The 13420-nt window shown below is 37.3% G+C and overlaps 1 protein-coding gene across 2 annotated transcripts in view; it reads left to right on the top strand.

Moving 5' to 3' along the window:
* The window catches only part of LOC111838004 (transcriptional coactivator YAP1-like), a 31278-nt gene extending 19536 nt beyond the window's left edge, over window positions 1–11742 (top strand). For both annotated transcript variants that reach the window (XM_023800541.2, XM_023800540.2), the window contains 4 exons: window positions 7236–7390; window positions 7864–8006; window positions 8902–9014; window positions 9360–11742. In XM_023800541.2, the coding sequence (XP_023656309.1) occupies window positions 7236–7390; window positions 7864–8006; window positions 8902–9014; window positions 9360–9598 (650 nt within the window). In that variant the 3' untranslated portion in view covers window positions 9599–11742. The remainder of the gene's footprint in view (window positions 1–7235; window positions 7391–7863; window positions 8007–8901; window positions 9015–9359) is intronic.
* Window positions 11743–13420: the final 1678 nt, after the last annotated feature.

The following is a 13420-nucleotide window of genomic DNA, read 5'->3' as shown; positions in this document are numbered from 1 at the left end:
GTACCTTTTATTTAAATTTAAAAAGATAATTTAAAAATCATTTAAAAAATGCATGAATTAGCGAGGGAAAAAAAATGTTGTCTTGCTATACAAAACTCTTAAGAACATTGTTTGGAAGCTACACAATACTCTGTCAAATTGCTTTCAATTTCTAGTCTAGATTTGTATATTTTCAGGTCAGTAGCCGCAGAGTTTGCATCATTTGATGTGTTCCTGGATGCGCAGATAATTACTATTGGTTTGGTTGGAAATAGTGTAACTTTGGTCTTTGTAACTAAATGGCCTTGGCGATACATACAAATTCATTGTTTTATTCTTTTCATTTATTGAACACTCAATTCCAAAGGATTACCCTGATTTGACAAATTCTTGCCTTCATACTAAAATCTTTCTAGTAAAAACCTAAAAAGTATTTCCCATCAGGTTACGTCTGTTTCTTCTGTGTATTCAGCTGGAAATCGGCTTGGGTACCTTTGCATATTTTCTGGATTGCCGTAGCACTGAAGCCCCCTGCTGAGTTTTGATGTTTACCCACTGCCTTAGTTAAACAGGTCAAATTGCTGAAGCCTGAACTGTTTTAATCTGGCAGCTAAATTAACCATTTATTGCACTGATCCTTTTAAACTGAGTCTGGGGGTCAACATTGCTGTCCACAAAAAGCAAAATAAAATTCTTTAAAGAATATTACATTTCTACATTTTACTGACATCTGTTGCCAGTGTGTATAACCTATATAAGAATAATGCTTAGTATGTATATGACCATTCAAAGTACAATTAAAACAGAACAACCGCTAAAGCATTAGGACTCTAATACTGTAAGTCTTAATCGTTAGGAAGTGTCAAACCTTAGAAAGCGTTAGTCTTTGGACTTTAGAAAATGTTCCCACCTACTTTGCGGAAGTTATACTCAAAAAATGAGAGCAGAATCACAAACATTGACTGAAGATCAAGAAAGGTGAATAGATATCTTTTGGCAGCACTAAAGTAACCATGATTTTAAAGCAGTGGTCACCAATTGGTAGATTGAACTGCAACTGAATTGAGACCCCCCACCCCTGACAAATTACATTGAAGGCAGTGCACCTTGGCTTTATGTTGCTGGTGGAATTTGCCCCGCGGGAAAAAATAGTTGGGAACCCTGATTTAAGTCTTGTAGATGAATTAAGTCTTATGGCATCTTACACATGCAGGTGCACAGCGGCTTCAGACCAGGGAATGAGGATTAGCATGTTTCATCAGAAATACCAATTTTGCATATTGCCTGTGTTTTGCACCAACATGGAATAAGGAAACGTAACTTAAAATTATATAAATAATAGCGAGAAAATGGGAAACATCACTATTTTAAAAGTTGATCGTGATATCCTCCTCAGTTAAACTTAATAACTGCATTTTGCTCAACCATTAATATCCTTAAATTATACTGTCAAAATAATGACTGCATCCAAACATAAAGTAAAACCAACCTCCCATAAAAAAATAATAGTTTTGTAAAGGGGTTTAAAAATTAGCCTGACATTTCTGTTTTATATACATAACCTTTTATCATATGAGCCACATGGAAAGAAAAACAGACCCCAGTAGAACAAAAAATGTTTTCAAGGAACAAAACTGAGGCATGGATTTCATTTTCACACACTAAACATTAAAAAACATCCAGTTGAAATAAAAATGAAATTGATACAATATGGAACAGATGCATTAGATAATCATTCTCATCATCTGATGTCTCCATAGTCCTGGGTTCTTCCTGTGACTATAAATTGACTTTTCATTTATATGAGAGTAGAAAATCACTCGAAATAAAAATTGTTTCACGTAAATTCACTTCTAGCTGTGAATTTTTTTGCCCTGAATGTTGGATTTATTGTGGTTTTCAATATTTATGTTATTTCTGGTTTAATATGTTATATTAATTTAACATGTTATATTAAACATTAGATATAAAGTACTGTACAAAAGTCTTAGGCAGTGAAATGAAATGTTTAAAGCTATTTATCTGGGTAGTAAGTGCGCATTTGATTAGAAAAAAAAAACAATTTAATATTAAAAAATATGCAAATTAACAAAAACTAACAAGGATGTCTTCTGTTTTCTGAAAAATCACTGACATCCTGCTGGGTGTCTAGATGAACTCCGCTTCAGTTCCCAAACCTCTCCTCAGGGGTACCTCAGCCGTTCCATGTTTTTGTTAAACTTCACCACCAGCTCAGTTAGTTAATTAATTTAGTTTAAAAAGTCAATTAGGTATTGAGATGTATATGTAATAGATAATTGTGTTTAATATTAAATGAACTTTGATGCGACTGTCTCTAAATATAACCATCCAGCTCGTTCATAGCCCTCAGTTACTGGCAAATGTACAGTATTAATCAAACTTTAACAATGGGAGTGCATTTGACTGAAGGGAAATGGAAGTGCTGGAAATGCTGCTGAGTAACTGGTTCCCCGTGTGTGGCTGTGGACGGAGGCCCGAGTCAGGCAGGACTGAGCCTTTTCCAAGGTTTTTCTGCTGTTTCCTAGTTCTTAAACTGTTCCAGACTTTTCCTTCCGACAAAATAAAATCTGCATGGGGGCAGGGGAAGATGAGGCTACAAAGACAGAAACATAGAAAGGATTAAGTGGAACCTGAAGGATATTTGTTTAGCCACAAGGTGCAGCTTTTGTAGGGTTTGGATTGAAGGCTGGTCAATCAGGAAATGTTGTTGGTTGGTCACCCCCTGCTGTACGTCTGCTAAAGTATTACAGCACAAAACACACACAAGTACTTTGTTTAATATGAAGGAACTGTCAGTGTACCTCAGCACAGCATTTTTTGAGAAGATATAATCACAAAAAAAAACACTGGTACAAGGAGAATGTACACATTCCCATGTAATATGTCAAGAATATATTCTGAACGTGGCAAGGCCAAGGGATGATATGAGTTTATCTATATAAATCAGCCTTATGAAATTCATCTTAAAACTCATTTCTGAATTCATTGAATCCATCTTGTAACATTTTTAGAATGCAATGGTTAATTGTTTGGCTAAGTTTTGGGTGGTCTGTTGTAACCCTTTTTTAAAAAAATTATAAGCCCTGTTATTTTTGTGTTGTTTAGTATAATGCAAATATTAATCGGAATGCATCTGTAGTGCTATAGCAGAAATCTCTGCACATGGTCTTATGCTGACCTCTGGAGGTGGTCAGTGATATTGCACTATGAGTATAGGCCAAAAACTGCTGCTCTCTGTACTATAAAGCCAAATGATTTTCATAGCCTTTACCTTGGTGTACGTTGTCCTTCATGTGTATGTGTGTGTGTGTTTGAAATGTTGACCATAAAATGAATTAAGAAAAAGCAGTTACATTTTGACCAAATATTTTCAGCTGTATCTTGCATTTTTGGTTCTTTTGTTCTGCATACATAATAACGGAAAGGGCTGATATAAAAATGGTGTACATATATCAACTAGGTCCATGTGCATTTAAATTCTGCATTAAAAGCCCAAAGCAGTCATATAGCTTCTTTTGAAGATTGCACCAGCATGTGATGAACCTGCACCATAATCATCTAGTACGTATGCACACCACAAGCAAACTATGCTGCAAAATTATTCCAAGAAGTAGGCTGCATGATTCCACAATTGTAGTAGTAGTGGTAATGCTTTACTTGATGGGACACGAATACTTAGTAATAATTCAGTTATTACTGAAGTACAAATTGTTAACAAATGTAATTAACAAATGTAATTAACAAATGTAATTTGTAAGTGTAATTCATTAAATGTTCCTTCAGTAGTTCACAAAGGTCTACAGAACTAAGATATAGTAACAAATGTAGAAACTGCTTGAAATAAAACACGCATAATGATTCATTAATGATGAATTAACATGAGATCAATATGTAACTAAGATTTAATTTGTGGTTACTTAGAATTAAGTGATTAGTTGTCATTGTTGATACACGCAGCACAACAATGAAATGTGTCCTCTGCATTTAACCCATATGTACCTCAGTGGTGCCTTGCTGGTCGGGGATCCGAACCTGCAATCTTTCAATTACGAGTGCGCTTCCCTAACCATTAAGCCCCCAAAGTAATAGCAAAATATTGTATTATTTGTGCCCTGTCAAGTGCAATGTCACCGTAGTAGTAGTAGTAGTAGTAAAAATATAATAATAATAATTATTATTAATTGCTTTGGCCAATTAGAAAATGCTGACTTTTGACATACAATATTGGCAGTCATTATAACATTTATGGAAGCAAATTATCCTTGGGGGAAAACAATTCTCCAAGCAGGAAACTGATTGAATGAATCGGGTGTCAATCATTCCGCAGCTTTTAACTGTCAAAATCCTTGGTTTTTAAGGATTTATGAAGGTACCTTAAAATGTACAGCTGCATTACAGTCTGTGTTTATGACACTTCCTCTCATACCGCTTACTCCTTGTATTGGGGTTTTGAGTTTTTTTCTCTATTGGATATTCTTATTGGAAGCATTAGTTTATGGTGAAGTATTTATTTATTTCCCTGCTTTTGCTCATAGTCTAGGGTGGAAAAATACAGATTTTTTTTTCATGTATTTAAAAAGTTTTTTTTTTAACCATTTATCTATCTAATATGAGTAACTAAAATGATTATATATTATATTTTATAGCAGTGGAAAGGATGTCAACTAAGATTTTATTTTCCGAAAGCTGCGCATAATGCACGCTGCTAGGTTAACATGGATCACTGTTACATCAGCATCAAGCACACATTCTGTTTCTTCCTGCTTTTGCAGCACAATGATTGACACCCGGCTCATCCAATCAAGTGCAAGGACCAATTTTCGTCATTGCATCTTCTCTTTGTGTTTTTCCTTAATGTTAAATGACTCATTACAGTGTTGTTTTTTTTTTAAATATTGTTTTGTTTTTGTACTAATTTGTCTTTTTTAGTTTTGTTGTTGAATTTTGTTAACTGTTTTAAAAAATGTTTTCTATTCCACCACAGACAAGCTTTTCACTGTGGTCTTTAATTAAAAAAAAAAAAATCCTAAAAAAATCATAGCTTCATAAAAATGAGTATGCCCCTCACTTATTGGCGGGGAGGGGGGTGGATCAGTCCTGGATAATTAAGGGGGTGTCTATGTTGTCATGAATGTAAATATTCATTGTACAGGTTCTAAAAACTGTTGCTGAGAATTAGATGAGTATTTACATAGATCAAGTATAACATTTGATTTTGTTCAATACTATTTCAGTGAGAGAGAGCGAGTGTATACTAGACTGGGTAAAACAGTTAATTGTGTGATTTTCATAGCTGAGCAATACTGGGAAATGGCTTTACTAATGAGGAAATAATCACATTTTAATTATATCGAATTCTTGCATGCACAGTAAAGACATTTTATTCATGGGTAATTAATATTAGCTAATTACATTAACAGTCAAATAATGAGTTACTGCATTCCTTAATGTCACAACTGAATATCTCCGAACTATATTTTTGTTTTCATGTATATATATATATATGTATTATTAATATGTATCTCATAACAAACTTATTGATTGCCAATTTCCTGGGGGTATCATTATTATCCATTTGTATTTGATATCTTGCTGTGTTTTTGTAATTGTACATTTTATGATATTGTTGCTTTTGAGCTTAACCTGAAAAACAATGCAGTTTTCTCAAGGTACCGAAGTATGTCTACTTAGAATTGAGGACACTGTTCTTTAATTAACAAAATATGTTGAAACATTAAAGTAATATCACCTACAGTATCATGTTACCCTGTAATGATATTCTTGTGTCTGACCCTTTGGAAAGAGCCTTGTACTTATGAAATATAGAAAATTTGTGTGTTATATTTGTTTTTATATATCTTTAACATTTCTTAAGAATTTAAATAAAGTAAATATTACTATAATATCAGTAATATAGGCCTAATTATTCTTTATTGGAGGTGATTTCACAAAAACGATTTTTTAGATTTTTAGATTATCAATATAAAGCATTTTATATAACAGCGACTAAAAGATTTCTCTAGTGGAGTATTTTGCTTTATTTTCTTGAATATAACAGTAATCAGTGATGCACACTAGATACTAGGTATAAGTGTTTTAACAGGTTTTGCTGGAATCGTCATTCACCAGGATGTTTCTAAGTGAGTTGTTCTTTATGTATGAAATAAGCCATATACACAGTCAGTCCTACTGCAATGCGAATAATGCGTTCCTGAAAAATGTCACATTCACTAAAATCACCTACTAAACTACACAAATCCAATGGGAAAAATCGGGTTAGGGGAATGTGACTCCAAAACTTAGCAACCTACAGCAAACAAAGAATGAATGAAATAATAAAAAGAAAAGCAAATGGGTAATAATGTAATTATATACATTTTAAATAAAGAATGATAATACATTAATAGATTATATCATAAACATCTCCTATGGGTCTTATAAGTCTCACAAGAATTTCCCAGTAACCTCTTCAACCGAACGTGCCGAACTCACAAACTTGCCGATTGCAGCGAGCCGAAAGTAGTGATGTCCAAAATAATGCTTCATGAAGCATTTGCTGTATTTTCTGACTTCTCTGGATGGTTTGCTTTGGGACATGCTTTGAGCCTTTTTTTGAACAGAGAGCACCACCAAGTGGGATCAGAAAATACAGCAAATGGTTCATGAAGCGTTGTTTTGGCCATCATTAGTCGTGAGTAGTGAGCCACAGCCACCATGCATGCATACGGCACAAATACAATGGATTGCAGTGTGCGGAGGGACACTGAAGGCAGGGCACAGACACAGTCTACAAATAGCAAGTGTAAGTGAGCTAAAAAGGTTGCGATGTGTTTTTTTTTAACAATTATTTGTCAAGACTTTGACCTGTGCAATGCATGGATGTACAAAATTTTTTGATTCTTTTAGATTTGAAAACTGGTTAGATCATTTCACTGTCGTTGACTTGGATAGCTGTTTTTGTGTGCAAGTAGTGCTTCTGGCTAAGATCATATTGCACTGTAGTTCGTGTAGTGCTTTTCTCTCAGACTAAAAAATCTCACAAACAGAAATGCGATTCCCAGTTGTATTGAACTTGGGTACTAAGGTATGTATCGCTAGAACAGATTTGTGGGGTAAAATCACGCATTGTAGCAGGACTGATTGTACCACAAAACTACTGAGTGAGTCATTTGCTACAAGATGACGCTTGAAAATGACAATATCTCACATGCCACATGGCTCCCTCTGTGTTTCAGTGCTGAGCTCACAGAGGGTCAGCCAGAGTACCCCCGAGAAGCTAACCAGCAAGAGTCAGAGCAGTGGGATGAGTCAGGTGAGGATTCAGCAGATGCAGATGAAGGAGAGACTGAGGCATGAGCACCAAGAACTGCTGCGTCAGGCACAGACACAGGTCAGAGCTTAGCTTTCCATTTTTTTATCTTCCTGTGTTTGTTTTATGAAGGTGGTGAACCCAGATTATTAGTGATGTCACCAAAATAACACTTCATGAACCATTTGCTATATTTTTCGAACCCCACTAGATGGTGCTCTCTGTTCAAAAAAGGGCTGAAAGCATAGCAAACTAAGAGCACCATCTAGTGGGGTCTTAAATTCTACATTTAAATGTCTTCAACACTTTGTGTAAGTTGCTCTTTGCAAATAAATGAATTCTAGTTAAAAACTGCACAAAAGCAAAAAACACATTTACATCCAGATTTTTCATGATATTAAAAACTAAACTACCATCACCCTTCAAAGATCACATACTTCTCATTCGTAACGATCGGCATAATTTTGTCTTATTTTCCGCCCGTTTTCACCCCAATACTTTGTGTCAGCGGATCTCTCCTTTTTCGCTTTCTTCATGTGTGGTTGCACTTCCAGGAACCTTCAGCATTGAGGAACCAGAACCATCTTGCAGCGGGCCTGGAGCAGGACGGCAGCGCCCCAAATGCAGGTTCCTCCTCAGGCGTGTCGCAGGATGCTAGGACCATGACCACTAACGGCTCGGATCCATTTCTTAACAGGTGAGTCTTTGTTTCAGCCATGTTATGCACAGAAGCTTGGAAGAAGAGAAGGGATGAAGGCGTGGGTCGTATCTGTAGTGAAACATTTGTAGGGAAGTGAAGAAACTCAGGAGACTGGAAGTCAGATATCAGGCTAAATGTCTTGAACCACTTATTTTTGGCGAGAAAACTGCTAATTCACCTTAATTCAGCAGGCAATATTGTGGGCTTGCACCCTCACGGTTGTGGGCCTGATTCTTGCCATGGGCTGCATGCCTTTGGCAGTCCAAAAATATGCTACAATGGTGTCTGTAAATCTCTCATTGTGACACTGGTGTTTCCCCCCCTAGTGTGTGCTACTCATTGGACTGACATTATGTTCAGGGTGTACCTTGTCTCAAGCCTTGAGGTTCCTGGGACAGACTTTGGGCTCACCTATATCTTGCATTGAGTAAACAGTTATGGAAGTTGGATTTATGTGCACTAAATAAATGCTGTTGGCCGTTGTGGATCTTTTAACAGAATGCGTAACAGTGTTCTCTACTGGTATTCCAGTGTCCCATTTCTTCAGATGTAATTATGGACATTTTTTTTCTGCACTTTTTAAAAAATTCTTTTATACACAAGTAAATACTTTTATGCACAAGTCAGTCTAAGTAATGTGGAAAAAAGTTGGCTTGATTCTCACTGTGAGGAAGAGTGGTGAAGGTCTGCTAAAGACATATTCAACACAATGAAGCTGGGATTTATGGAGTTCGCTTTCTGAACCTCTGAGCTTCTGTAGCCATGTTTCTTTTATGTGTCCATATCATCTTGAGACATTACAGCCAGCTGTCTGGCAGCAGTTCCTGGCTGGCCATGTTTGCCATTCCATCTTTGCTGTCTTCCTTAAAGACGATTGTGTGTGTCTCTGTAGTGGCACCTACCACTCCAGGGATGAGAGCACAGACAGCGGTTTGAGCGTCAGCAGTTACAGTGTCCCCCGCACCCCGGACGACCTCCTCAACAGTGTGGAAGAGATGGAGACAGGTATGTTTCCCACCATGAAGAATAATAGTCGATGGGGCATCTCTGATCTGCACAAGAGGCATCAGTCATATCATACCACGTGCTGCATTATTCTCTCAAAAGGTTTATTGACATTTACAATTATGTCATGTAACCTTACTACTATACTATAGCATACTTGGGAATTATTCACTTAAGATAACATGCATGGGACATGTGTCTTAACTAAAAACAATTATATTTTCAGAAACCTTAGTAGGTCAGTAAGTTGTGTTCCTTGTGAAATTCCTATTGCAGTTTTTTTTAGGGAAAACACTCTAAAGATAGTACCACAGGGCTTTTAGTGATTCTTTTGGTCTGCTACAGGTGACTCTGCTGCTGTAACTCCCACGGCAACACAACACAGCGTTTTTCCCGACTATCTGGATACCATCCCTGGCACCAGCGTGGATTTCGGCACCCTGGAGAGTGAGAGCATGGCGATGGAGAGCGAAGAGCTCATGCCCAGCCTGCAGGAGGCGCTCAACTCTGACATACTTAGTGACATGGAGTCGGTGCTGGCTGCCGCCAAGTGCGATAAGGAGAGCTTCCTAACATGGCTATAGAGAGAGGTATGAACTGGCCTCCAGTTCCCCACATCCATTTATGGCTAAACCCACATCTTCACCAGATTGCTGCCACAGCACCTCTGAAGAGCGCGAAATCCCCCCCTCCCCATGCCCCAACACCCGAAGACATTTTGCATTTGCAGTTGAAAGCAAATTATAGCAAAATGAGAAACATAACTGCAGATCAATTGTGGAGTGTGGATCATAAGTGTTTATGTTTACTCACCTTAGATAATATAACTTAGTACTAGTAGGTTCTACAGAACACAAACTTTTACTTAATCTCTTTTCATTTTTCTTTTTTAATATCTCTCTGTCTACTGCCAGAGAGTTTGGTTGGGATATAGGCTTTGGGTTTTATTTTACGTCTGCTGCCGCAGTTCTTAGTTCCCATGTCTCATGTTATTGCTTATTAATGATATACGATCATATTCTTGTTGCATTTTTAAAATGTAACAATTTCTGTGACTTTCTGTGACTGGAATATTGACTCTTATTATGAAGCCCTCATTAATTCTTCAGACATTTTTATGTTCATCTCATTTTATCTCTGTTAATTTTGCATGTTACTTAATGTTTGTCATGTTCTCCTAAAAGAATTTTATTATTATTTTTCTAATTCTTTCGTGTGTTCTTGTCTCATTCACCTTTCCGTATTTAGCATTTACATTGACTGGTGGGTAGATATTGGTGGATGTCTTTAAAACCTTCCTCTGGTAACCTGCTGCTTCAGAGATCTGTCACTTATTGCTACCTTAGCTCCATGTTTTTGACAAATAAAACAGTCTTTCAGAGAGTTTTCCTTTATGGTGAGGAAAAAGGTGAAAAGAGCTTTATTTGCTCAGTGAAATTGTATTCACATGACTTTCATGGCTGTGCAGATGTGTGCAGCTCTGTATTTACAGAAAGACTATGCAGAGGCCTGTGAGAGAATTGAAAGATGATATAATAGTTAATTAGCTGAGCTTCGATGTTAGTTTTATAACAACATATTATCCTCAGGATTTTTATCTTGCTTTCCAAAGACGTTTTTTTTTTCCATAGTGAAATAGAACAACAACAAATATTTATTGATCTCATAAGCTAACAAATCAATGTGCGGATTTGTCTCTTTCATTGTGTTGAAGCACAGATCGTGTACTTCGTAGTTGGCACTCTATGTCGGTAGCGTTATATGAACTTTTCTCACAAGATGGCTGCATTCAATGTTTAAGTGTTTAGAGTCTGGATATAGTGTTATAAATGCACCATCTATTACAGTGTTTACATTCCTGTCTTTTAAGGTGTAACGGTTTCTGTATGTTAAAAATTGCTAAGAATAATACTAAGTATACTAATTACAGTTGGATGTTTACAAGGTGACAACACTAATTGCTATCAGTAGCTAGTGCAGTTTCCTCAAAGCCAGGCATAGTATGAATAAACCATTTGTTATACTTAATTGGATGCAAAACAGCAGAATCCCATGTAATATGTGACTGTTTTTTGCACATTTTGGATTTTATAAGAAATTAAATAAATCCACAGCTGCCAAGGTGAAACGCAATGAACATTATGCATTAAGACTATGAATTTTCTACTTCTCAGTTATTGTTGACTTTAGTTGTGGGAGAACTGGAGTTAAACAATGTTACTACAAATTCATGTTTTAATTTTTTTTATACAGTGCTGGTTTTGCACATTTCCAGAAAACATTCACTTAACTGTTTTTGTCATGAAAGCATGCTTCTATAAATAGTAGTGATATTTACCAAATATACTATGGATTTTGTATTTAATGGAAACAGTAATTTTATGTTGATGTCATAGTGTCACTCTGTAGACAGAAAACACGTTTACTCACAACATGGGTCTGTTTAATTATGTAAAACTCATGGGTGGGTACGTTTGATGGAATTTTGAGGGAGTACTTCATTATTTCGAGAGAGTACTTCATTATTTCAAGAGAGTACTTCATTGTAATGTCACAGGCCAAAGGGAGTCAACTTCATTGGACCTGTTCCCATTTCTGCTAATAGGAAGATTTTTTTTTTACTAATGTTGTCTCTAGAACCTTCTTCTAATAAGTTTTTAATAAATCTTTGTTAAAATACATGGATCTCATAATGCTGTTAAATATATCATCATTTATTGATTCTAAATGTTTGGTGAATCTGTCCATCTGCAAAATGCTTCTTTTGGTGTATTTATGTATGTAATATATCTGCACATATATATGCACATACATTTAGAGCATTTTTGCTGCTTGGATTATATCTTCTAAAACAACAGAAATAAATGGTATAAAATGTATTTTAAAAATAGATGGAGATGAAATTCAAATTGAGTAGATGAGATTTTATAGTATTAATAAACTATTTCTTCACCCATGTGATAAATTGTGAGTCCAGACATTTCAGATATCAGGTATTTGATCCACATCAGCCACTGAGACGTTTAAAAAAATCTTTTTTTTTTTCCCACAGGAAAAATGCAAGTCATTGAAATTTGTGTTTGTGTAACAGTCTTATGATTCTTCAGAAACAGACCATAAATGCCAGCCATCAGGAAGTGCTGCCACTTCGGAGGGTGTTGAATGATCACCAATGCTGCTCATAATTAGGCCAGACTGTCTGCATGCAATGAGAGGACAGAGAGGCTGGGCCGGTCTATTACCGTAACCCAGCGTGTGCACGCCTCAGAGGCTGGGCCGGTCTATTACCGTAACTCAGCGTGTGCACGCCTCAGAGGCTGAGCCGGACTTTGTGTCGGAACTCAGCGTGTGCACGCCTCAGAGGCTGGGCCGGTCTATTACCGTAACTCAGCGTGTGCACGCCTCAGAGGCTGGGCCGGTCTATTACCGTAACTCAGCGTGTGCACGCCTCAGAGGCTGGGCCGGATTTGGTGCCGTAACTCAGCGTGTGCACGCCTCAGAGGCTGGGCCGGATTTGGTGCCGTAACTCAGCGTGTGCACGCCTCAGAGGCTGGGCCGGTCTATTACCGTAACCCAGCGTGTGCGTACCTCAGAGGCTGAGCCGGACTTTGTGCTGTAACTCAGCTTGTGCGCACCTCAGAGGCTGGGCCGGACCTGCCGTAACCCAGCTTGTGCGCGCCTCAGAGGCTGAGCCGGTCTTTTACCGTAACCCAGCGTGTGCGCACCTCAGAGGCTGAGCCGGCATACACCGTAACTCAACTTGGGCAGCCGCATCGGGTCTCGGAGAAACGGGGTCGATTCAGAGGCTGCAAGAGAGTGTTAGAATAACCCCAGTCTCTGAGGAACATGCAGAGGTTCAGCAAAGTCAGACAGCCAAGAAGTAATCAAACACAGGTTATTCACAATTAATATACATTACACCACTTTAACCAAATATAGCATTCCAATAATTTTAACATGTGGCCACAATTCCTAAACTAGATAATCCAATTAAAAGTATACAACAATTCCATACCTCAGCTGAGTGGACACATAGTAACTGCAGAAAATATCTGATTACAGATGAAGATTCATACAGCACTATGTGGGAGCTCTGATTACAGAGTGATTCCCCGTGCTACTCCGGAGCTCTTCCTTAAGTATTCCAAACCAAGTGACAGACTGTATCAAAGGTTGTGATTGATTATTTTAGGGCCTGCTCTGATCTTGTGTGTGTGTCCTGGAGAACTGTTGATCTTATCAATTCTTAGACCCTCAGCCAATCAAATTGCTTTAGGAGGAATGTGCCAATTCCTTTGTTCTACCAGGTGATAAGATCCTCCACTTTGGTGGGTTTAGTCTTATTTTCTATATTTCTCTTATGTGAAAACATGCCACTTTAAGGTTGAGAGTATTGTGCCCGTCGT

Source organism: Paramormyrops kingsleyae, chromosome 18, assembly GCF_048594095.1.
Source record: "Paramormyrops kingsleyae isolate MSU_618 chromosome 18, PKINGS_0.4, whole genome shotgun sequence".
Lineage (NCBI taxonomy): Eukaryota > Metazoa > Chordata > Actinopteri > Osteoglossiformes > Mormyridae > Paramormyrops > Paramormyrops kingsleyae.
This window is presented reverse-complemented; position numbering and strand designations above follow the sequence as displayed.